General features: G+C 36.8%; 1 protein-coding gene across 4 annotated transcripts in view; it reads right to left on the bottom strand.

Annotated features, from left to right (window-relative positions):
- Positions 1-6,069: 6,069 nt before the first annotated feature.
- RASA2 (RAS p21 protein activator 2) overlaps positions 6,070-25,209 on the bottom strand; it is a 46,339-nt gene continuing 27,199 nt past the window's right edge. For all 4 annotated transcript variants that reach the window (XM_044432707.1, XM_044432709.1, XM_044432708.1 and 1 more), the window contains 13 exons: positions 24,138-24,252; positions 23,019-23,093; positions 21,862-21,985; positions 20,868-20,974; positions 18,798-18,884; positions 18,634-18,711; positions 17,981-18,054; positions 17,310-17,416; positions 16,475-16,557; positions 14,957-15,165; positions 13,484-13,587; positions 12,471-12,660; positions 6,070-11,185 (listed from right to left, as the gene is read on the bottom strand). In XM_044432707.1, coding sequence (XP_044288642.1) covers positions 11,158-11,185; positions 12,471-12,660; positions 13,484-13,587; positions 14,957-15,165; positions 16,475-16,557; positions 17,310-17,416; positions 17,981-18,054; positions 18,634-18,711; positions 18,798-18,884; positions 20,868-20,974; positions 21,862-21,985; positions 23,019-23,093; positions 24,138-24,252 — 1,381 coding nt within the window. In that variant the 3' untranslated portion in view covers positions 6,070-11,157. The remainder of the gene's footprint in view (positions 11,186-12,470; positions 12,661-13,483; positions 13,588-14,956; positions 15,166-16,474; positions 16,558-17,309; positions 17,417-17,980; positions 18,055-18,633; positions 18,712-18,797; positions 18,885-20,867; positions 20,975-21,861; positions 21,986-23,018; positions 23,094-24,137; positions 24,253-25,209) is intronic.

The raw sequence follows: 25,209 nt of genomic DNA, 5'->3' as shown, positions 1-25,209 counted from the left end.
TCCTGGCTGGCCCTCAAGAGAACAAGTTTGTTCCTTTGAAATTATTGTCACTGAACTGGAAAAACTGAGAGAAGCTGAGAGGTTTGTGATCAAGAAGGTGTAATAGTGACATTCTACTCCCAGGGTGATAGCTTCTCTGTAATAGTGGAGAATTAGGGTCTCTGTGAAGGAGGATATCACATTGTGGACCAAATTAGGTCCGAGTCATGGTGTGCAAAATACCTAAACTACACAACAGAGGAAGGTTTTCTTTTAAAAGATTTATTCACAAGAATAACCAGCTGCCAACCAATCATTCCAGATGGCACAGCTGAGCAGTCCTCAGTTGGCCCTTTCATACATTGACCATTAAAGGGTTACATAACACAGTTAAAACTTTCTAATAGGTTACAGAAGTAAAAAGTTAAAATGGCATGATCTTTCCTGGCTGTATACCAAAGCAGAAAGAAGATGCTCTGAAGGAGGAGAAGAGGATTGTGGGGGTTGGTGTGAACTGCCCTTTGTCTGAGCTGCTGTTATCTGTCAAGTCAACAGGCCCTCTCTGGAATGCTGCCTGGTTAATTTCAGCCACCTTTCAAGGATCCACAAGTTCTGATTTCTAAAGGAGTGTTTTTCTCTAGCTGACCTGTATGTCAAGGATTGCATGATTTTACCTATGAAAGTTATACCTATTGATTTGTACATCAAGATCAAGAGGAATGTTATTCCTCTGAAGGAACCCCAGTCTTCAGAGAATGAACAAATATAATTTCATGTCAAATATGTGCCTCCTGTAGGGCAGGAAGCTCAAGGTTTAACTTCATTTCAAATTTGAGCAGTCTGGGGATTTGGATAGGATCCTTGGAAAGGTGAGATCTTCTGCTTATGAGTTGGATCTTTGCCCTTCCTGGCTTTTAAAAATAGCTGAGGGACTGGATGAGTGGACAAGGATTAAGTTGTTCCCCAGCAAGATTCCATCTTGCCTAAAAGGTGATAGTTTGTTTTTTTTTTAAAGCTTCCTTGCATCCTACTGTTTTAGGTAATTTCTATCCCATCCCCAACATTACATTCCTCACCAAAGTGTGGAATATACGAGTATGGTGGCTTCTCAGCTTTAGGGATTTCTGGATGAGACATATTATTAAGATCCATTTCATTCTGGCTTCACGTGTGTTTTTATGATAGAGACTACTTTAGTCTCAGCTGACAATCTATTCTGGAAATTGAACCTGGACCTCTCAGCAATTTTCCATCATATTGACTGTTATCCTTCTGAGGTGTCTAAGATGGAACTAGGTAAGAGAAATTGGTAGTTCCAGTCATTCCAAGAGGAGCAATTTTAGAAGAAGCTAGTGCTGGGTTCTCAGTAAATGCCAAGGCCATTGGGTTGTATTGCCCCTCAGGGTTCCATGTTAATCTTTTTCAGTAGAGGTTGACCAGAGTTCTCAGGATCTTTTACAACATCAGTATGCTGATGACACACAATTCTATTTTCCTTTCCATTGAAATCAGAGTAGATTGTTTAAGTTCTAAATCAGTGTCTGATGTTAATAATAGACTGGATGAAGGTCTAAGAGAACTATATCCCATTTGTAAGCCATCCAGAAACTTTTAGTATTGGCACAGCATATATAAACTTTAAGGGACTGCAGGTGGCGTAGTGGTTTAAACCGCTGTGCTGCTGGGCTTGTAGATCGAAAGGTCACCGGTTTGAATCTGCACAAAATAAACAAAATATCCCTATAGTGTATTGTCAATGTCCTAGTCCATTTCATCCTCCATGTTTTGTTCCCCCTGCTCCTGTTTATGTCTGTTGCTTTCTTCCACTCCTAGTTGAAACTGACATTCTTCATCTGGTTAGTGACTCCAAGCCTTTATGTTTGCACGAATTTCCCATGAAAACCAAAAACAATGAGAAGGTGGCTGAATGGATGGAGTGAATGGGGGCCTGCACCCGCAATAATTACTCCTGCATTTGATCCATCTGTGCACTGAGTTTAAAAAATTGCTAGAAAGATTTGTGCACATTCATGGAAGTAATCCTAGCAATAATTACTCTGAAAAGGAACTGTGATGGGAAGAGGGGTTATGAGAGCCAATAACTCATTTGTCAACTTCATCAAGATTTGGGGATGTGCCAATGCTTTTCCCACCTAAAACTGTAATTTCAAGGTGTAAAGGTGAAAGGATGACATAGCCAATTAGGAGTTCTTAACGCCTCCTACTAGGTTGGTGCTCCTTTTCAGAGAAATTGCTTCACTCACTCAATGAATTGCGCAAATGGTTTTGTACTTTCTCTTAGTGCTTTCTTCACCTGTCCTTCACACGTGTGCATAACTTAGCCTATGTGCAGTCTAACCATGCCATAATATAGTAACTATTCCACTTTGATGTTTCCCTTCCCAGCTGTCCTTCCCAGCTGTGACATACAAGGAATTTGATAAGGTGAGGCACAGTGGACAGGCAAATCCACTCCCTTGTGCAGGGCCAGGGGAAAAATAATTTTTAAAATTGCAATCCCATTTCCATACTTCCAAAGAACCCAAAATATAAATGAAAAAGGTGGGTCAGCAGTTAACAGTCAGTTGTCAGTCAGCAATCTACATAATCCAAAAAAAGCAGCCTTCTCATTGGAATCCCATATAGTGCTGTGAAAAGCATTTAAGAAAGACAAAAGGAAGAACAGTTAGAGGACATATTAGCAACTAGGAAGAGTCAACACCTAATATTTTCACGTATTGTGTGTGAGGGATAGAAGTTGATAGAAACCTGAGTTCAGAAGATTAAGATTAAACTAAGATATATAAAGGAAGACTGGTCAAAGTACATTCAAAAGAGAAAGGTGGATTTGAGATTGAGGAGTGTTTGTGAAGGGGAAGAGTGCAATACCTTTACTCAGAAGTTAGTAATATACACGTTTTTATTAACTAAGGAAACAAGTTACAGAACATCTTTAAACCAATGCACTTCTTGTACACAAAGTTTTATTTTGTTTATTGTTAACCCAGAGTCATAGGCTATTTAAATACCAGAGTCTCATCTTCAGGACCACAGATTCTAATGAAGGAGTCCTATGGTTTGGGCACAATACTGTGTTTGAGGTTAAGTAACAAGACTGGAATTAAACTCCTGGTGGTAGCGCTACCTACTCAGAGAAGAGGGAAATATCAAAGAAATTAAAGACATGCCATATCCAAAAAAAGTATAAAAGACTAGTTATAACAGTCCCTAAACAAACCTGACCAGAAAGGAAGCAACTTAACCCTAAGTGTCACTGCTTCGGACCTACTAGATGTTTCACCAGTTGGAAACTGTGACAATAAACAGTGATCACAAGCATGGTTAGCAAACATTGTCAAGGAATGTATTAAAGAATTTTTCTCCAATAAGTGGCAGTATAGCCCAACAAGAATGAAAATGAACATGAATTTTCACAAGGAAAAACAAGCAATTTTTAAACATATCACAAGCAGAAAACTGCTAAGATGGCAGATGGACCACTGGAGAACAAGGGCAACAGAGAACGAAGGAGAAAGAGATTGCAGAGAAGTGATCAACTCCACTACTGGAAAGGTTACAGCATTTGGGGCTGTTTAGCTTAGAAAAGAAGCAAGTAAGAAGAGATGCAACAGAAATGTATGCAAATATTCATGCTATGGAGAAAGTGGACAGGAAGCAGCTTTTTTCCTCACAGACTACTTAGCACCCAAGGTCATCCACTACTTTATGCAGCACAGAGTTAAACTATGGAATTCATAAGCATAAGAAGGTGCTTGTAGTGATGACAACTAACTTACACAGCTATAGAAGCAGAGTAGACAGATTCATGAAGGATAAAGCTATCGATGTGGCCACTACGCATGATAGCTATGTATTATATGTATCATTCTGCAGTATCAGAGGTATGCCTTTGTATGCCAGTTGCTGAAGAAGATGAAGTATTTTTGCATTCATGGCCTGCTTATGTAATCTGGTCAGCTGTGGGAACAAAAAGCTGGACTAGATAAGACTGGACTGGTCCAACTCTTACTTACCAAATACAAGGCGGAACATTTTAATGACATCTAACTTTGTAATGGTCATAATGCAGTCTAGATGCTGCACAGTTTATTTTACATACTTTATTACCTCTTGTGGTTGACCCTCTACAATGCTGTCCCTGTTTTTAGGGCCACAGGAGACCGCACTGCTGGGTCAGCACCACCTTCTTTACATCCCATTTTAGAACTAGATTAAAATTAGAAAAAGGTCTTGCAGTAAAGAGAGTTTGGTGAAGTCTTAAGTACGAACTTGTTGGGAACTATGTTTTTTAGTTTATTTGTAAAAAACAAAAACAAAAAATCCAACACTGGTACAGAAAACTTTCTCATAACAGACCTAGATAATTATATTTGACATGCAGAAAGTTAATTTCACTAACAATGAAATATATTACAGTTTGGTATTATAGTGAAGGTATCATGTACCATCAGCTTGAAGTAAACATCTCACAGACCTAGTTGAGCCAGTCAGTTTGCAGGGAGGATTCTCATTTTCTAGTTTTTAGCCAAACTCAGTCTAGAAGCTTATAGCATTATAATCAAAATTCATGAATGTTTGATGGCAACACTGCTGGAACAAAAATTAAGGTAACACAGTAAAGGATCTGGTCATATTTAAATCAGAAACTAAAGACTGTTTTACCAAATGTTTGAGATTAATACAATAAAAATGTCCTCATCTCTCCAACCATCTAATGTGGTAGTTGCATCTCCTTGTTATCTATTGGACAGTTTAATAAACGTATTTCCAAAGTGACAAATTCCATTGTACTATCATCCTACAAGGGGTTTTTTTTTTTTGAGCTACAGAAAATTTCAAGTGCCAGAGATTTCCTGCTCTTTGTATTCTACTGTTATATATAATTTGTGTCATTCTATTTTAACATTCAAATATAATAGCTTTTAGACAACTGTTTCTTGCAATCTGTTCCGATTTTATAGATATGTAGATACTGAATGTTTTTTTGGTAACACTGGTAAGTGGTGAAACTATATGCTCTTTGAAACTATTATCGTTTGAAAACATATTTCTAGCACTTCATTCTATTTCCTTTCTGAAGTGTTCCATTCTTTTACATCTATTCCTCTCTTACTACTGAAGCTGTTGATACAGCAAGGAGCTATTTTAATCCTGTATTTATTTCATTTTTACACCACCCCTCAGCCGAGACTCTTTGGTTTACACAGCCCATAATTTACTTGTTCTGAACACTTTATACAATGGTAAGGATACTCAATTATTTTTGTAATCACAGTATTTTAAAGGCTTAAACAGCCCTCCTAGTTTAAAATAATACTAACCCTAACCCTCTAACCAAAAGTTCTTGTAGTTAACAGTTGGTTTTGTGTATAATTCCATGTGCAACTAGATATTGCAATTTAAAATTTCCTTTTTCTATTATACAATTGTATTTTGGACCAAACCTTTCACAAAATCCACCAGAACTAGTCCAAATGGCTATATGCTTTCTCCAAAATCAGGCAGCATACCTGTGCACGCCAGCTGGTGGGAAACATTGGGTGGGAGGATGCTGTTGCAATTAGGTTCAGGTTGTGAACACAGCCAGCTGGACTGTGGTCTGATTCAGCATGGCTTTTTATGTTCTGGAATTTATTATTTCCAGGGAAAAGACTCTTCATTAAGCCATATTTGCATATCTTGTATTTTTATATAGCTCCATTCAGATATTTTGAAAGGATTCTGATTATCTCAATACAAATCCAAAGGTATATAGGCTGCTCGATCTATTTTAGTCTTTCGATAATCTGAGCTAACGTTCACCATGATATAGCTTTTGTTGATGTTACAACCCACCTCCTTTTTGTAAGATTGAAAAGGTTTCTGCTGAGGTAATGCTGCATATGAATTATTGCTGTTTCTTTCATCCCAAAAATCTGGGGGAGGGGGAGATTCATACACCATGCAAATAGTATTTTCAGCGTGCTTCACACAAAACGGAGCAACAGTATTTCAGCATCCACTGGTTATGAGATTTTTTTTGTATATATTTAAACATGAAGAATCAACACATTAAAATTAGCTGCAACATTCAAGTTTCAAACAATTCTACTTAAACTTTAATACTTCTGTTTAACAAAAGAAACATTAAATAATACATTCAGTACATCTTATCAAATTAAAAATACATTGTAAAATATACATGTCAATCCAGCAGTCTTTCCATCTTAAGGATAACTGAAGTAGACACACTTCTCAAAATTTACAACCCTATTGTAAAAACATAATTCAAGGTTATCTACTACATTTGAAATACTTTCTTGCCAAAAAATTGAATGGGTAGGGCTAGGAATCATCCTGCCCCCTGGCCACAACTTTCAATCCTGCCCACAGCTGTAAATATTTTTTTAAAAAACTTTGTACTTTAGCTACACAATGTGGTACCTTAACTTTTGAAAGTGCATTTTTTCCCTAGAGTACTTTTAAAGATGCTAAAGTTGAATTCAGTATGGATCTAACCAAGATAATAATCACAGATTTCTACTAGTGATATTTTTGAACCCTTGTTTCTGTGTCTACAAAGCCCATTTGACATTTGGAGTACTGATAAAAGGATTAAAAAATTAAAACCTTGGTAAAGGCTCTGTGGACACTCTGCCTTATTATAGATGCTGTTATATAGTCCCCTACCCCGACATAAACAAACACCATTGCAAATATGTTTTAAATGTCATGCTTTGTAAAATAGTACTGGGTAAATCATGGCATGTTGTATTCTTTAAAAATGGGAAGACATTCTTTTAGAATAATTATTATGAACAATAAGAAACATTAATAACATGAATTTAAAAAATCGTATGGTCCCATAAAGACTAGTATTTTTAAATCATGCTTGAGTCCACTTCAAATGTTAATACAGATTGATACAATGAGGCAACAAAGTAACACCATTTTATATAAGCAAATGAATCAAAGTGATAACTGAATACTAATATACTGAATGTTCCAAATGATACTCTAAGTCTATTGAATATGTAAATAGTCAATTCAGTTTAGTATGAGAAATTATTCCAATTTGCATTTAGAGTAGCACAGAAAACCACCAAAGGGCAGTACTTGCATTTCTTCAGTATCTGCATTTTTTCTGAATTCTTCAATGTAGTTCTACAGTTAAAAAGTATGTATTGGGGAAAGCATGCACCAAAGTGTGTACATTAGTGAACATACAAAAATACATTTATGCTTGCCAAAAAATGTAAATTAGGCATACATGAATGCATTATATATGCAAAATGCACATAAAAATGTATACAGTTTTATGTGGATTTGATAATCTCAAATAACACTACTTTAAAGGAGTGCTGTTGAGGGCACCCATTACTTTTTTAGGTGTATATCTAAAAAAAATCCACGTGTATGAAAAAGAATGTTGTAAACATGCATAGGTACTCTTGTCAGAGCTGTAATTGCCTGCTTCTCTGTGGAAAGACCAAAACTACTACTTTACACTGTGTAAGCAGCCCTGTACAGCCAGACATGCAGGCAAGTCTTAGCAGTTATGGAACAGAACTGATTCATTCAGTTTAGAAATATGGTTCTGCTGTGCTGCTTCAAAATTGTCCAAAAATGCAGTACTATCACAGGAAACACAAATTCTAGCACTTCATACTCAACTGCATGATCGAATAGCTTTCAGCATCTACATTAGAAAGCTTCTCTACATAACCCTATCATTGCAGCCCAACTGCAGTTAAGACTTAAAGTTGTCACTTTAAATATGATTTTCATGGCAGCAGCTCACAAGTTCAGCTGTAACCTTTACAAGCTGAAGCCTTCTGTACTTGTGGAGGACACTGCTGATCTTTCAGGCTCCACATAGCATGAGGATTTTTCAGGAGTCAACAAGTTAAGCTGAACTTATGTACAGCACCACAAGCAATGTGGCACAGGCAGGGTCAAAAGTACAGCCTTGCAGCCCCTTTGTTTTCCTTCTTTGCACAAGATTGAAGAAAATGATTGCATTCTATATAAAATCCATATATTCAGCAATATACCCTAGTTCCATATAATGCTCTACCACATCCAAGATTGCCCCAATGTTCTTTGGTATTTGGCAGTCCTGATGCAGAGGGCTTTAGATATCATTGGTCACAAATCATGTGATATGATTTTATATTGTCTATATATTTAAAACAATGATAAAATGCTGGATGTTATGCTTTTGCACAAGTTGTCAGCCATGCTTCTCTGTCCAGCACAGAGACTGAATGCAATTCAGGCATTTGTGGACTATTTGTCTGTCTTTCATAATTAGAATGTGTGATTCTCTCAGGACAACCTAAAAGCACACATCTCTATGATGCAATGATTTGGCAGAACAATCCTAAGATGGTGTTGGAGAGACTAGAACTGCAGGAATTCCCTTATCCATGATGGCTCACACCAGTCAGGGTGGAATGTGGGGTATTCTTCTCCATCACTGTTTTGTACTACAGCAGCCTCATCCCCAGGTCAGCACAGTTTCCAGCTCTGTGGGCATGCTGGAGAACCAAGGAAGACTAAAACCCTGCAGAACCTTGACCACCATCATGTCTTCAAACTTTTTGGCACCATCACTGGCATGGTAGCCACAGCAGTGAAAGTTCCAGTGTTGCCCAGGGAGGACTTCTTTGTGTGGAATTTCCTTCCTGCCATGGAGACTAAGGTCTTCAGCATTTTAAAACAACCTCTTCAGGAAGCATACAATTCCATCTTACATCTTTCTTTTTTCTCCAATATGATTAACAGTGCTCCATTCTCCATGCTTACCATTGTTGAAAGCTATGAATAAACTTAACAGTTTATGTTTAATTCTGACAGTTATTTCTTGTTGATGTGTAAACAAGCGACAACACTGCATCAGGAAAACAATTGACACACAATGTATCTCTCTCTGGCAGTACAGCAAGGACCAAATTTCTAGTGTCTTTATGTTTCTCCATCAATAATAGGGAAAAAAAAAAACCAAAACACTAGGTACACGTATGAAGAAATCTCAATGGATAATCCCCTAATATGCTGAATTAATTTTGGGTCTAAACCTAAGAGGTAGACTATGTCTTGGTATAGTGTCTAACATGTACTAATATATTTGAATATACATGTATCTAAATAATCTTGTAACTCAGATATAACAGTAGTAAAGTTTGTAAAGGATATCCAATGATAATTTCTATCAGTACTACTGGTCTTTTCCAATACTGACCATATGCCTTGGGAAAGGTAATGTTTCTACTATAACAATCTGTATACCCTTCAGTTATTTTGGAGTCTCCTCTGTACAATTCATGCATTACACTGGAAACCCATATATAATATGAGCTTTACAGCCACTGGTTATTATTCAGTTGTAATTTTTCATAGGCCTGTTTAAACCTCTAGTGTTCGGTTACACAAACCGTGTCATGCATGCTATTGCTTATCCAGTTTGGTTTCTATTCATGCCTGACTCAAAAGCCATGGTCTAAAATACTCCATAGTGAAACCATATGCCCAGTGGACTTTTTTAAACAGTGGCTGCCCCCACCCCCAAACCACTCCACTCCATGCTTCATGGAAAACTGATTTTGAACCTGAAGAAAATACTAATAGCAGCTAATGGTAAGGCCTACATATCGAGTGGTCCAAGTGAAGTCCCACTGAAACAGGCACTTAAATGCTGGTACAGTGGTACAGCTAGTCCTGGGATCAAATTCCAATCTTATGGTGAAACCTTTGCACTTTCTTAGAAGATTCCAGGTTACTGTAATTCATGTGTTTTAAGCAACATGCATCTTCAAAACAAAACTGAAATTATATTAAGAAGTTAATACAATCTTAATTACAATTGTGGCACTTAACCGTAAAAAACTAGAAGTGTTCACAAAGTAAACTAAAAGGGCAATGTACAAATAGAATGGCCATGACTTCAGCAGGAATGTATCAATTTTTATAGTGCTCAGCAAACCACAGATGAGGTTTTTAGTACCACATTCAATAATACTGATTTAAGGAACTTAGTCTTTTCTTCTCCCAATCAATAGTTTGTTTCTGTTTATTACATACAGACTGTTTATCAGTCTATTACTAAAAATATATCAAGAAGGCAAGATTAACATCTTCTAAAGGCAAACATGATTCTGGAACTTCACCTGGCAAGTAAAAAACTATATATAAAAATGTTCACAAAAGCATTTTTAAGTCACAATACTGATCATTTAACTGATCATAATGGTTAGATACTACAAAGTATCTAGAATTATTATCTGGGGCTATCCAGATATCTAAAGTGCTTGGAGTGATTTTCAAACAAAACTAGTTGCAATTGGATGTGACATATGTGCAACTGGATGTGACATATGTCCCATTTTACCACTCATCTTTAGGGCCACTCTTAAACTGGTTGGTAACTATCACCTGGTATTCCACCAAAATATTCTTGTATTTTTTTAAAAGCCCTGATCACTTAGAGAAAATACTAAATGGTTATTTTAAAAGACAAAAATACAGACAGTGGTCTTATGTCACTCCTTTCACTACTCACTCCAATTGTAAACAAGATGTACAGACTCCCTGACTTGTCCTGCTTCAAAGATCACAAATAAAAACATAACATCATCACTAATTGTCCATGCACATTTAAAAAGTACCAGCATGTTCTTTTCTTTTTACAAAATGTCTATCATAGATTAAGAAAGGACAGTTTTAAAAGTGGCTGTGCACTTAATATAAAGCTTCAAATCCTTTTGTCACCTGTGGGGATTTCTTTTGCCAAGACTCATTGTCCACACAATAGGTTCTGATGATTCACAAATGAAATGATGATTACCTTGGCAGATACAAAATCCCATCTGCAATGGTAGTTATTTTCCTCCCTTAAAAAAGCTTATTCCTTTAGAAGTTCCTTCCAGCTCTGGAAGCTCTGTTTACTTGCAATCTTTGAAACTGTTGAATTTATTAAGCAATATGAACATTATCTCCTCTCAACAACAACAACATCAGATACCACAGAAGGTCCTTCCCCTGTTAAATATTAAATAGATTGTGAACAGTGAATTTCCAGACAATGTACATTCTTAAATACTCTGAATCAGAATATAACCAGGATTTTTAAAGAGTGAAAACTACTCCAGTTTCTTCAAAATCCATCTATGTTGCAGGTTAGGAAATTTTTCCAATTGGATTTTCTCTGGAAAAAAATGAAAAACACGGATCCAATTATTAATTAAGGCAGAGGTGGGGAGGAATGTAGCATTAACTGAGCAGAATGAAGGAGGTAGAGGAAGTTGGGAAAGAGAAAGGAACAGAGGAAGCAGAAACAAGAAGGATGGCGTGATGTATTCACATCTTGTATTTTGCAGTTTTTATACATTATTCATAGTCCTTTTTATGCATCCTCCTGAACATAGGATTGCTCCAAGTATGCTGGATGCTGACCCTACCCCATATGGCCAGTCAAAGACTATGAGCCCAACCAACCCCAGAGGGTTGGTATGAGAATAAGACCGAGAGGAAGCTACCTTGAGTTCCTTGAAAGGAAAAAAGGTGGAATATAAATGTAATAAATTAATAGATGAATTTGCTGGCCCTACCCCCTCCATCCCTGTATACATCTACATGGGAATCCAGGGAATAGGACAGCGTGTTTGAGCCTGACTCCCTATACATTTGGATCCTTTAAGCATTCAGGAGGATGCTTCAAGATAGCACATGGAAGGTCTCCCCATCGCAACACACAAGAATACAGATATGTAGTCGGGGAAGTGGAGCACTACTCTCTGTTACCTTTATAGTGCATGGAGATGCACAGGCCAAGAGGAGGCATACCACCCACCTACACACACACAGACACTAGAGAAGAGCTTACTGCCCAGATTCAAACTTTTCAAGATTACATTTAGTCCCCATTTCTCTGTTTCCCTCCTGGAGGAAAGCATCCATACCTCATACAATTAGGCTTAGAAAAAACATCCCATTAGCATCAGTGGAAGATTTTGTTCTAAGCATTGTTACCATGTGAGAGAGCACAAAGGCAACTGCTTGACATCAACTGGAGGGGTTTCCCCCCCTCTAAACATAATTGTCTGGTGGAAGGCCTATCTTCCCAAGTATACCCCTCTAAAAATAATCCTTTCTCCATACTGTTCCTCACAGCATGGCCATTAACCTTTAGTTGCTATCAAAATCTTCCTTTGGCATCAATGGAAGCTTTTCTCCCCTAAGGTTAATTGCTATGTGGGGCAAGGATAGCATGTGGAAAAGGGAGATTAATTCATCCCATCTGAGCCAAGTTTCCCTCATCACCATTGGTAATTGACCACTTGACAATTAACCTTTGGCAAAAACATCTGCTACTGCAGACAGACACTAAGACCTCTGGGAAAGGAAGAAGATCTGAAATCTATGAATACCCCAATCCTTTGTTTGTCAGGAGACAGGCCTACCCTGCAGACGGAAGCACCTGCAATACTTACTCACTGCCATATTTAGCACTAGATGATCTTTTCTTTCGGTATCTTTCATGATGTTCATTCAATTGTTCTACTGCTGATATTACTTGCTTAAGAGTTTGAAAAGTTGCTACTGAGTCTTCTATTGTGAAATTAGAATAGTCATCTGGTTCTTTCCGTGGACCTTGATATACTGCTATACTTCCACAAACCTCTAAAAAAATAAGGGTGTACCATCGTATTAGGGAAAGTTTAATTTTTCATTTAACAAAATGTTCAGATGAAAAGCCTTTTAATAAGAATGGGTGTTTAAAAATTAATAAAGGCAAACAGGTATGTTCTGGTCATGCCATGTATGCTATTACTAATTTTCATAAATGTAATTATTTATTAAATTATCAGATATAATATATAATAGTAAGCTCTGATAACTTTTATGTAAAAGAACAAAGGTCACTGGGATTACTGTAATAATGCAATGAGTTAAGTATGTTCTCCTATTAAGTCTTTAAGTTCAGAATACATTAAGTTCATTTATTGACACATATGCCGTGACTATTTACTGTTGTGAGCCACCCCAAGGCTTCGTTGCGATGGGGGCGGCATAAAAATGTTTTAAATAAATAAATAAACAAACAAACTAAGACTTATGCTGATAGAACTCTTTCAGGAACAGAGTGTAAATAGTGGAAATGCAATGTATGAAGAGGTTTGTCTTCAAATAATTCTATCTTCAGTGGGCTGGGGTTCAAACAATAAGTTAATCAGGAGGTAAAAATGATCTTCCTCACCTCCTTCCTCCTCCTCCAATGGATTCCAAGATCCCTAAAAAGGCCTCACTTAGAGATAAGGGAGAAGGGAGCCAGGGAAGTTAACTTCAACCAACCCTATTATGCAAACTTTTGCCCGTTTCCAACCCATCCTGTTTTGAAATAAACTGACAAAAGGAAAATGATATAAAATTACATTAATAGGAAATTTCCTCCCAACAGTACTATTTCTAATAGGCTGGCGGCATTTGAGAAATGCATTGGTACCTTCCATCTTTTGCAGCTTTGGCATGTTGATCTCAAAAAGTGAGTAGATTCTCTCTGTTTCCCGATCTCCATCAATCTCAATTTGAATGTCAGCAGGTACACCACTAAAATTAAAAGGTATAAGCTGAATGTATCTTCAGAAAATGATTTGTAATATAAACTGAAAGAGATTAATGCATACATCTTGATGCTAATGACACATGTAGGCAGATGTTTTAGTTACTGTACATAATTCCAAATATTGTTGAAACTTGAGTATTGGTAAGCATAGTGTATAACTATTTTCAAAGAAAAATATTTCAAAGTGTTTTATAAAATGTAAATGATCAGCTTCAGAAAATAAAGTGTTAACAAGTGAAAAATCATGTTGAATAAATGTTGAAAATGAAGGGTTCAAACACAATGTAGAAGTAACTATTGTGAACACTGAGAACACCTGAAGGGAGTATACCACATTAAAATGCAATGTAAAGTCTGTACACATATGTATCTTCCTCCTCTTTTACACTCACATGAGTTTTTTGTTGCATCCAAAGTGGGGAAGAGTACAGTTAGTTGAAAACAGGAATACTTCCATGCCACGAAAGGGGAGAATGAAAATTCACAGCTTGATTCTGTTCATTTATGTTGAACTAAATTATGGTTTAGGAGAGAGATGAGTAACCTCTAGCCCACCATATAATCTATGGTCTGTGAGGGAACTTTTGACTTACAGAAGATTCCCCACCCACCCTTCCAAGCTTCTTCCTAGTCTCCCTCCAACTGTGCCAAATAACTTTCACTCTTTTCTCTAATTATTGACCACCTTTAAATGTTAGAAGAATAGGATGATTAAACTTTAAATACTTTTAAAATCCTTTTAAAACCCTCACTATCTCCAATTACTCTCCAATTACTGTGTGAAAAGAAAGATAGTCTTTTGTCAATACAGTGCAGGGAAACCCCCCCTCATCTCCCATCAGTAAAGGAAAATTAGATTGAGGCATCTAAAGTTTAAATACTCTGCTTTTTAAATACCTTTAAAATGTAAAAATATTTAAGGAAAGGATGCAGGAACAGCAACTTGTATTTTAAAACTCTATTTCTATGACTGAACACTGAATAGGCATGGAGAGAACTGAACTTTACTTTGTATGCTTGCTGAGAAAATTTCAAACTAGTATACATTGTGTATGCCCCCATCATCTCTTTTCTTTCCAATGATGGTGATAAAATAAATGATGACCATGCATCATAGGGCTGATGACCTATGTTCTTTGTTGATCTGAGGAGCACTGGTTGCTTATGAGAATGACAAAGTTTTAAGGATTTCAAATCAAGCAATTAGACTGACAAATGGCCTTGAAAACACACACACTTCTGATATGAGGTCTATATGGCCATGAATAACTTATGCCACATAAAACATGCAAAAGTCAAATTTACTTTTATTCCAAGCACACAGATATACTTGTCTTTGCAGATGCTACTTACGCAGTACATGGAGAACACCCCACTGTATTCTCTGATGTGGCCTTGCAGCAAAGCCAGCTGCCATTCAAGAAAGCAGATGGATGGTAAACACTCAGTCTCTTTTGGTTGCATCTGCTTACCCTACAGAGAGCTTCTATCCACTCACTGGCCTCTACACAATTATTTGCCTGTACATAGAGTGGTTTTTCAACATGGATTACTTGAAACATCTGAAAAAGAAATATCATTTTCTTTAGCTACCAATGGAATTAATTTAGGGGACACTAAATGATAGCACAAGCTTTTCCTCATTGGATGTTTTATATAACAACTCAGAACTTTGCATTCTGTCACTAATAAACCAGCACTGAATCCTCCAGTAGCTCTACTTATTCTCCTGCCACATAGCTCTTTCTCACTGCCCTCCTTGTCCTTTTCTTCTATGATAGGAAAAAGCTGCTTAACATGATCAGCCATCCATTATCCTTCCATTATAAGTTGCACCTCATCTTGGGAAATAATTGTTAATAGGAAGCATCAAGGAAGAATTTGCAACTAAAAATCATTTTCTAGAGTTGAAGTATAAAAGTGCCACCAACTGTGAGACAATGTATTTTTCTGATCCAAAGGTTTTCTTCTGGGAAAACAGAAATATATATTGGAGGTGGGCAAAACAAAGTTTCTTTAAAGTTTCTTGTGAAGAAGTATCAACTGAGCACTCAGACATTCTTAACCAAGATACCAATACACAGACAGTCTGTGACCTGGTTTGCAGATAACAATCCCAACTGTGAGCTGAATAAGGGTTGTTACTGAATAATGCATTGTTCTTACATGCAAGCCTTGCACTATGATTTAACTGGCTTAACCATGAACCATCCAGAGTTGTCTGAACCCAGTGATGCTAACAAATCATGGTTTGCTAACCATGTACACAGTTCAAAGCCCCACAAAACATACTGGGTTGTTTGTGTAATTGAGTAAATACAACACTCATGATTCAACAACCAGCAATGGTCTAACAACCCACCCTCACCCATATTCAGGTTTGTCATGTTGTGTGAACCCAGCCATAGGTAAACTTGTGCACAAACATGTACAGACAACTGACAATTCAAAATTAATCCATTTTCAGAATTGCTATGTGTAAGTCAGCCCTAGAGGTCACTGTCAGCAATCTACATAGTAAGCTTACCCTTTATATTACAACTGCCATACAAACATTTTTTCAATGAACTTCTACATGGATCAGGCTATACAATAAAACATCTTTAACTCAAATAATGCAGCAAAGACATTTAGAAATGTGCCTCTGCTCTCCCATAATTAAAGACTGCTGTCCTAATGGGAATGCTCAAAAGACAATGTTTAATTGTTGTTTCAGGTCATACAGGAAGCCTTTGAGGCGGCTTTTGTTTGTTGCCATTAACCTTATTATTTATTTTTATATGTGACATTTTATAACTCTTTATGACTGTTCAAATGGTCATAGAGTAAGTTTATTTCTAACTGGCATGCCAAATCAAAAAATCAACTTACATTTTTCTTGTTAAATGCACTCTCATCCAGTTTTTCCACGGCAAGGATGTTTTTAACTGGTATCGTATAAATAGGTTCTTTATCTGCAAAAAGGATGAGAGATGAATTAGTAAATTGATATAAACGGGAAAACAGCACCATAGATAATGCCTAATGCAGGAGATAAATGTTTTGCAATGCACACTACCCTGTAATCTGCAAGGGAAGTCCTAATTCCCACAATCAACTTTTCGTTTTCAGGAAGCAACTGATAAACATAGTAGAAAAGTTCACTTGCTCTACAGTATTGAAATGAGAAAACCTCTAGCCACAGGCCTACTAAGGGCTGCAGGAATTCCTTTTCCATCCCTGGGAGCTTATTTTTTTGGCCCCACTTTCTCTGTCATAGAGGAAAAAGCCTCTTTTTGCCAATCAGCCACTGCCTGGAGACAGCAAATTCTTTTGATAGCCCAGAAGGGCCAAGGCAAGGGAGAAAGCTACTGAATGGTTCAATTCTGCTTCCTGAAGACGCTTGTCATGCTTACTTTTGAGTAGACATGCATCTTACTATAAATTGGCTATATTCTGCCCAACCCACTTTTGTTTGTGGCCTACCCATCTTTGGAAGGTGGTATCCAATATTTTTTCTAAAAAAAATTTAGCTCTTGGACTGCAAAGTTAATTACCCTGGTGGAATAATCCATATATGCAATGCCAGCCCTTATTGTGTGAGAAAATTTGAGGAAAAATATGATAGGTAACTTCAAAATATGAAATATTAAAGTATTGCTGTTAACACAGTAAACCATATCATATCACTTCAAATATGGAAGTTACAAATGAGCTGCAGTAATACCTTGTTGCTTATGGTATGTGAGCTCTCTACTTGTAAGGCAGAACCAACGCTTTTTGAAATTCTTTTTTCCAATACGAGTTCTTCCTTGTGCTCTTTTGTACATTTCCCTGTGAAAACCACAAATCATCATCATCATCATCATCATCATCAAAAAATACTTTCAAAATCTTTCTCACAAAGCTGTTTCCAGATGGATTTACTTTCAAGTTGAATTAATGGATTCAACCACTCTTCTTAAAATGTGGTGTAGAAATCAAATAATTTTCCAGCATGGGAAAGCCTTCAGGAATATTAATTGTAAATTGATATAAGCAAATCTACTGGCTTACCATGATGCAGAAACCTACAGTGATACCTGGGGTTGAAGAAACAGTACCACCCACTTAGCAATTAATCCTTTCAATTTTAAGCATTGAAATGACTTGTTGGTGTAGCTGCTTTTGCAGCTCTCTCTGCCCCTTTTCACTGCTTTTAAAATTAATGACTCAGGAATTGACCCTAGCAACTGTGTGCAAATGCAGTCACACCTTTTCACTCTTTATGTATCTTACTTACTCCACAGCTGAAACTTATAAGGAAATGGAGCAGGAAAGACTTGGGGACACATCATTAAAATTATCCATACAAAATATACACACTTGTCAATATACAGTATTCTGTACTTTGATTACCCTTCTTTAAGATGTACTGGCTCGCTCATGACACTTGGCTCTTTACTTTCAGTAGATGATACTTCATCTAAAAACTAAAGATGGAAAAACATATTTGAAAAGTGTGCATTATTTACTAAATTTAACTGTGGAAACTTGAATAAAAACAAGCATTGATGAAGCTTAAACTCAGGCGTTATTTGCCAATTTATCAATTTGCCAAATAGAAAAGTGTTCTAATTTACCATTTTTGCATGTTTCCCTTACATTACTGATCTAAAAATGATATTAAATAGTGCCTTTTAAGACCATCCCAACTAAAGAACATCACCAAAACCAGTGAGATGTAAAGGGCAGCATGGTATAGTATTTATTTGTTTGTTTGTTTGGGATATTTCTAGGCCATCCAAATCACTCTGTCTCTGGACAGCTCACAACAAAATCAATGAATACAAAAGTATAGTAGTCAACATTTCAGTCATAGATCTGGGAAACCTAGGTTAAAATCAGCATCCAGCTAGAAAGCTCACTGGCTGATACTTGACCATCTCCCTGCCTAACCAACCTGGTAGGACTGTTGCAGGAATCTAATGAAAGTCAAACTTTCCAAGTTCCTTGCAGGACTGCAGAAAAATGTATTTTTTTAAAAAAGCCACGTATTTTATGTAAAATACCTTTTTGACAGCTTCAATATACTCCTCTTCCTGAAACATTTTGAAAAATTCACACATGAATGTCTCCTTGAAGCTTGACTAAAAAGAGAAAAGTGATACAAGGGAACATTAACAGAAAGATACTGAAAGTAAACACACACACACACAAATAATAAATTACTTACTAGTTTACTTTTGGACAAGCTTCCCCAGCTCCCCAGAGTCTGGATGGCCTTTGATATAAGTGTTAATATTCTCAAAGTCTGTGCATCCTGAAAAAGACATTTAAGAAATAAGTAATGTCACTATTTTACAGATGACAAAAGTCCAACTAGATTGAAGAACATGGCCAGCAAATATGTCATAACTGGTATTGAAGTACCACAGTGAGAGTCCCATATGTTTCTACACACAACCTGAATATGCACCTACATGAAGCTTTCATATGGCTCTCACTGAAGTGGAAATAGCACAGGGCAGTAATTTGCAGACAGCAACCAAATTCTTATAGAAAGTATAGACTGGGTCCAAAAGGCATGCAAAGGACTTTGACCTTCAGTGCCCTCTGCTAAAGTCATGAGGGAAGGAATTGATTTTTGCTGATTTCCCCTCTCTCTGTTGTGGCTCCCTGCTCAAGGGAGCAGGAAGAATAGGCAAAAAATAGCTTTCCATCCTCCATAAGCGGCAATGAACATTTTCTTTCCATGTGTGAAACTCTGCTCTCAGGAGGTATGGATCAAAACAGATTTAAGTTCTGTGGCTTCATATTTGACATGCTTCCATTCTACAAAAAATAAGATTGCACTTCATTTCAGATGAAACTAAGCTTTTATTGAGCAGTTCTAAATATAATACATAATAAAAATGTTTAGCATTTGTGCTTATCCTTTTGATACTTAACATTTCAAAAGTATAATTATTTGAAGCACACTGATGTCTTGGGTTAAAATCTGGCATTTCTCTTTAATGCCCCTTTTCTGAACGTATGATATAGCTATTAAATGAATATAAAATACAGCATCCAATACAGGCCTTGGTAATTCCAGGGGCTCCAAGGCTAATTTTAACCACTTTGGGCAAAGCCCCCATTCCACACCACTGGACTTCAGCAGCAACAGCAAAACAATCAGCAGTAAAATTAGTTTTAAAATACAGCATGAACATGGTCTTCCCTTAAAACAAAACTGGGCTTTTTTAGACTACCATGTTTTGCCACCAAAATTCAGTGGTCAACTGTGAACTGATCTGCCAGTACAGTGGCAAATTTGGGGGCAGCAGGAGTCACATTTAAGGCTAAGGGATTGTGCTGCCACTCTTTGTTCTAATATCATTACTAGTTACTAAAAACTAAGCTATTGTATTCTTTTTCCATAAGGGCATTGTCTCAACAAAGCAACAAGCTCCTAAGGAAACAGCACTGCCAGTTAGAATAATTAAGCTCCCCTTGTTAACAAGGACCCAAAAAATGTAACAGACATGAGAATTGTGAGTGAGGTAAGACAGCTGAGTGGAGAGGTGAAAATGAGTTGATAAGCATAGCACGTATATACTATGTTGGCCAAGTACACTGCTTTCAAGAACCTGGAACCTAAACAAATGTGCTGCAAAATTATGCCAACTTAAAGAAGTTTTACTCCAATAACCCAGGAAGAGAAAACTTTATTATAGAACATTTTCCCTTTTAGATGATCAGAATACATTTTTTTACTCAACTGTGTCTACAGTATATCTGCACTGGAATCCATCATAGCACCATTGTTGAGAACAGTCCACAAAAGAAAAAAATTCATGTGACAGTAAGCTGTTTGGGCTACTTCCCACATTATGCTTTTCCTATGTAGGAAACATGTTTTATGAAGGAAAATGTGTGAAATGAACATGTAGATCACTGCACACAGTGCCAAGCTTAAGTGTCCCATCTAAACCACCCAGAACATTCTTCTAAAAAATCAGCCTTATAGCTTTCTATGCTCTTGTTCAATAGAACCTGACTTTTTTTCTTTAGAAATTGTTTTTGACTCCCTTTCAAGGAAATGCATCACAGTGGAGTTAAATTACCAGAATGCCAGTCAACCTACCTATCTGTTTTTCAGGCATGTGGGCTGTCTAGAAGCAAGCACTTTCAAATTAATAAAAATCACAGAATGCTTTTCCATTTAGAAACAAGATAGTTAAAATGAATTGACTTATTTCTCTATACATCCTCCTAACTAAGCTAGCCTCCAGAGTTTGAATGTAATGTTATTGAAACTTACTGGATGATGAGGTCGTAAATGGAAAGTATGAGGCGATACTACAGCTACAGCAAAGAAACGAAGAAACACAAAGCTGCTCACTGCAGAATATTGTACATGAGGGTCATCTGCCAAGAAAAACCATGAAATGTAAAATGTACTACAATGTAGTAGAAAATGAAGAAAATGAAAAACCTTAGCAGTAAGTAAAAAGGTTACTATTCTTTTGCAGAATAAAGAATGAGTAAGTAGCATGAAATGAAAGTGTGGTTATGATGTAAAATGCTTTTCCATGCATCATGGGTGCAAGTCAAAATTATTAGACACTGCAGTTTGTTTGGGACTTAGTATAACAATAAACCATGATTAGTTTAAAATGAAAGCAAAGGCTTTCAGACTTTCAGTCTCTTCCTCAGAGCCACACCCTTAGGATCGGGAGCTCATGAATCCAAGGCTTGTTCATGTTATGCTGAACCAGTTTAGCCTTATGTCCAAACAAAGCTACCATGTAAACTTGACATTAAATGCACTAGAAATTATAATCATTTTCAGAGTAAGGCTATTTTTACTTTCTATGCAGAAGACAATTCTACCTGTTCTGGCAGAGAATTCATGGAGTAGGTATAACTACTTACTGTTCACAACCAAGGTAGTAAAAGATCTATAGCTGTATTTCAAAATGTTAACATACATCTGTGTTTGTTTTTGCCTCTTTTGAGCACCCTATCTGCCACTTCTTTCATACTGGCATTCTCGTGTAGCAAGTGTGCAATTCTGATGTCAAACAGTATTCATTAACCAATTCATGTGCTCTATACAGACTATGGTAGCCAGGAATATTTTACATCCTGTCCCCTCAAAAATCCATAGACGATGATAAATAGTTAATTCAGCCATTTTCATTTTCTTAGCAATGCGATGAGGCCTGATTTTGGGAGTCATATTTTTATGGACTTCAAAGAAATGTTATGCAGACCATATATCAGATTTTCACAAAACGTATGGGCACACTTACTAGGAAATCGTTCCGCAGCCAACTGCCTCAGAGAACAGAACATATCACACATTAATGTAGGGCAACTTATACTTGACTGTACAATTGTACTGAATACTTTGTCAACATAGTAGCGCAGATTTTCCTGTGAAGAAAAACAAATTTCAACAAATCATGTCCTTTCTATATTAATGAAAAACGCTTCTTGCCATTTTATTTTACTGCCATAAAGAAAAACCTCAATAAAATTGCATACATGGTCTTCATTCAACTATACAATTATAATCCTGGAGAGCAGAATGAATGCAAATCAGACAAAGGTCAACAGAAGACAAGTTGGTGTAAGTAAACCAATACGTAATTAAAAAGGGAATAAACTACCCTACCAAACAATATCCACCATTTTTCCATTGAAATCAACTGCACTAGCTAGACAGAAAGAGCTCATACGCCTCTGACAGACTTACAGCAATTTATAATATTTTCCATAGCACATTTAGGATATAATCTGGTGTATAATTTCTAACTGCAGAAGCTCACAAGTATTGCAATTTTACTGAGAAATCCAGGTAGTAGTAGAGTTCCAAGGTCACATAAAGAGTATCTTTAAGTGACCCAGGATTTGATTCCTGAGGCCACAAGAGGAAGCAGCAGCAATAATCCTGCTCCTTCTGCTGCGACTAGATTCATGTCACCCACCACCAACTATCAGCCATTGAGGTCATCAAAGGAAGTAGAAGCAGTAGCCCTTTCATTCACAAAGTTTAGATCTAACTCCATGACCTGTTGAACTAAGAATCTAGTGCCTGAATTTGCTTTCTTCCTTCTCTCTCCTTTTTTTTTTTTTTTGGTCATGTCTTTTAAGTGTGTGAACCTGTTGACATGAACTCTGCTCCAGAAGCCTAGACCAAAGAACACAATAAAAATGCTTTACTCTATGAATATATATGCTTGCTAACCCTTATTTTTATTGGACTCTACATAATCAAGTTAAAGAGTGTAATACAGAAGTTAAGCAGATAGTGACATAGCAGGAGCAACAAAATGTGCTCAGGTTCAGAGGAATTTTCCTGCTACCACCATTTAATCAGTATCTATTATCATTCCAAAGAAGTGATTATGCAAAGACATATACTTAGCTCCTCAAATATATATTGAACAGTATCAAAGAAGCATACCTTGTTTATTTCTACACTGTCTGCTTCTTTCAGTTTCACAGGGTCAATTTCACAAGGTTTAGGATTCTCACATATCTGAAACAAGAATAAAGTTTTACAGCACAATCCTGTGCATATTTATTCAACAGTTAGTTCCACTGAATTCAACAATATTTACTCCCAAGTAAGTGTGCACTGGATTACAGGTACAGTCATTTACAAAGTCATCACTTTCTTTCAAGATTTATTAATGTGCTAAGAAATGTTCCCACAGCAGCTTCTCTCTTAAGGACTGAGGTTGTAATTCACAGAGTGAATCTAATCCTATAGACTAAACCCTCAACTACTCAGTGGTTCCAAAACTCAGATGCTTCTGCGATTCTTATGCCCTGTCGGGCTAAAGTTGACGGAATCAGAAGAACAACAGAAGTGATTTTTGCCTCTCTTTCTTCTAATCTTTCATGTTTTTCGCTAGATAGGATTTTCAGCCTGTCTAGCAATGGAGCTTTGGAAGGGGAGGAAAAATCCTTGAGAAGGCGCATGATAAATTATATGCTGGCTCCTCCAGTCTTCTCCCATTCCCACAACAAGCTGATTTTTCCCCCTCTAAGGTTTATTTTTCAACCTTAACTCTAACTCCCCTTTCTAAGTTCTAGGTACTGCCTCTCTTAATGACCATAACTCTTAATAAGTATCTAACTTTTAATTATAAATATTTTATTGGGATACTGGGCCATTGGCTTTTAATTGCAAGAATCCTAGAAGAGGTGGCAATTGCCACAGTCCTATGAAAAATCTAGTATGGGGTTTTAGGCTTCCAAGATCGATCCACTCAGTATAAAGACAGGAAATACAATTTATGTGTTATAGCATTTTTACATAACTTCCACAATAGGATTCTATAAAACAATTGAGTTATATGAAGAGCACTAAAATGGTTTTTGAAGTTTTTGAAGAAAGGTCTCCAGACAGCAATACAGCCATTTTAGACATGGTACGAAACTAAAAACACTCTCAAATTCTTAGGTATTTGTGTGCATTTATTTAATTTTTGTACCTCCCAATAGCCAAAAGGTTCTCTGTTCCTGATATTGTTTCAACATCAACAACATGCTCTCAAAGTTTCATGCAATACTTCACCTCATCTAGAATTGGTTTTAAGGTAACTTTCAGGTAGTGCTTTCCCACTATTTTCATCATCTCATCTAGGCATCGAGTAGCTAAAGAGTTTCCTCTGAAGATTGTATTTGCTTCTCTGTAATACAAAATGAATAATTTAGAATTCCAGACAGAAGGAATGTTTAAATCATAGCCAAAGTTATCTGCCGAGTACATGCAGCTCATATACATTCAGAGTGAGGAAACTGTGGCCTTCCAGATGTTTTGGCATTATAAATACCATCATCCCTGACATTAGGAAGGACTGATGGAAGCTACAGTTCAGCAACATGTAGCGGGCCAGACATTCCTCACTCTAGTATTCCGAAAGGGGTTTTTTTTTTCAACACATCCCTGAGATTTTCAAGACCAATTCAGGTCACTAATACTGAATTCCATGGTTACTGGGTGCCAAGCTAATTATCAGTTCTCCATTTTCTCTGTTGAGCTGCAAGGAAAATTCTGTAAGGAAGGCAAATATCTATTTCATTACTGACAGAAAATCAAGATCAGAAAAGCATAATTAAAGCTAACAAGATACAGAAAATATAAACCTTTCATCCTACAGATTCCATTCTTATACTTATTACATACTAGCTTATGTTGCCCTTCTGGTTCAATCTGCAATTAGGACTTGGTACTGTACCATTTAAGATTTTTTAAAAATCAAAACAAAACAAATCAGTTAATATTGTAACACATTAATAATATTACCCCCCCCCCAAAAAAAAGATCAGTTTTAACCAAATATCAGAGGTTCACAGATTTTGGCTCACTTTAGTGTCCACCTAAATTTATGCTGACACTGTGCTCTCACCTAGAGATAAGAGATGCAGTCTTATTTCTGAAGTCATGTTAATCTTTAGAGGAGTATTCTGAGCCAGCATAACTGACAAGAAAAGGTCTTGTGCCGTGAGGAAGACAAGGTTTGAAAGATCCCCCTGCCCTTTTCCAGGTTCAGGAAATCAACAGAATGTCAAAATAAAATGTACTCAGCAGTGATTGAGTTTATTTACATACCCCTATCAAGTATATGGGTATACTGCACCCACAT

Source organism: Varanus komodoensis, unplaced genomic scaffold (assembly GCF_004798865.1).
Source record: "Varanus komodoensis strain SLA01 unplaced genomic scaffold, ASM479886v1 scaffold25, whole genome shotgun sequence".
Lineage (NCBI taxonomy): Eukaryota > Metazoa > Chordata > Lepidosauria > Squamata > Varanidae > Varanus > Varanus komodoensis.
The sequence above is the reverse complement of the archived record's forward strand: the minus strand, read 5'-3'. Positions and strand labels throughout refer to the sequence as shown.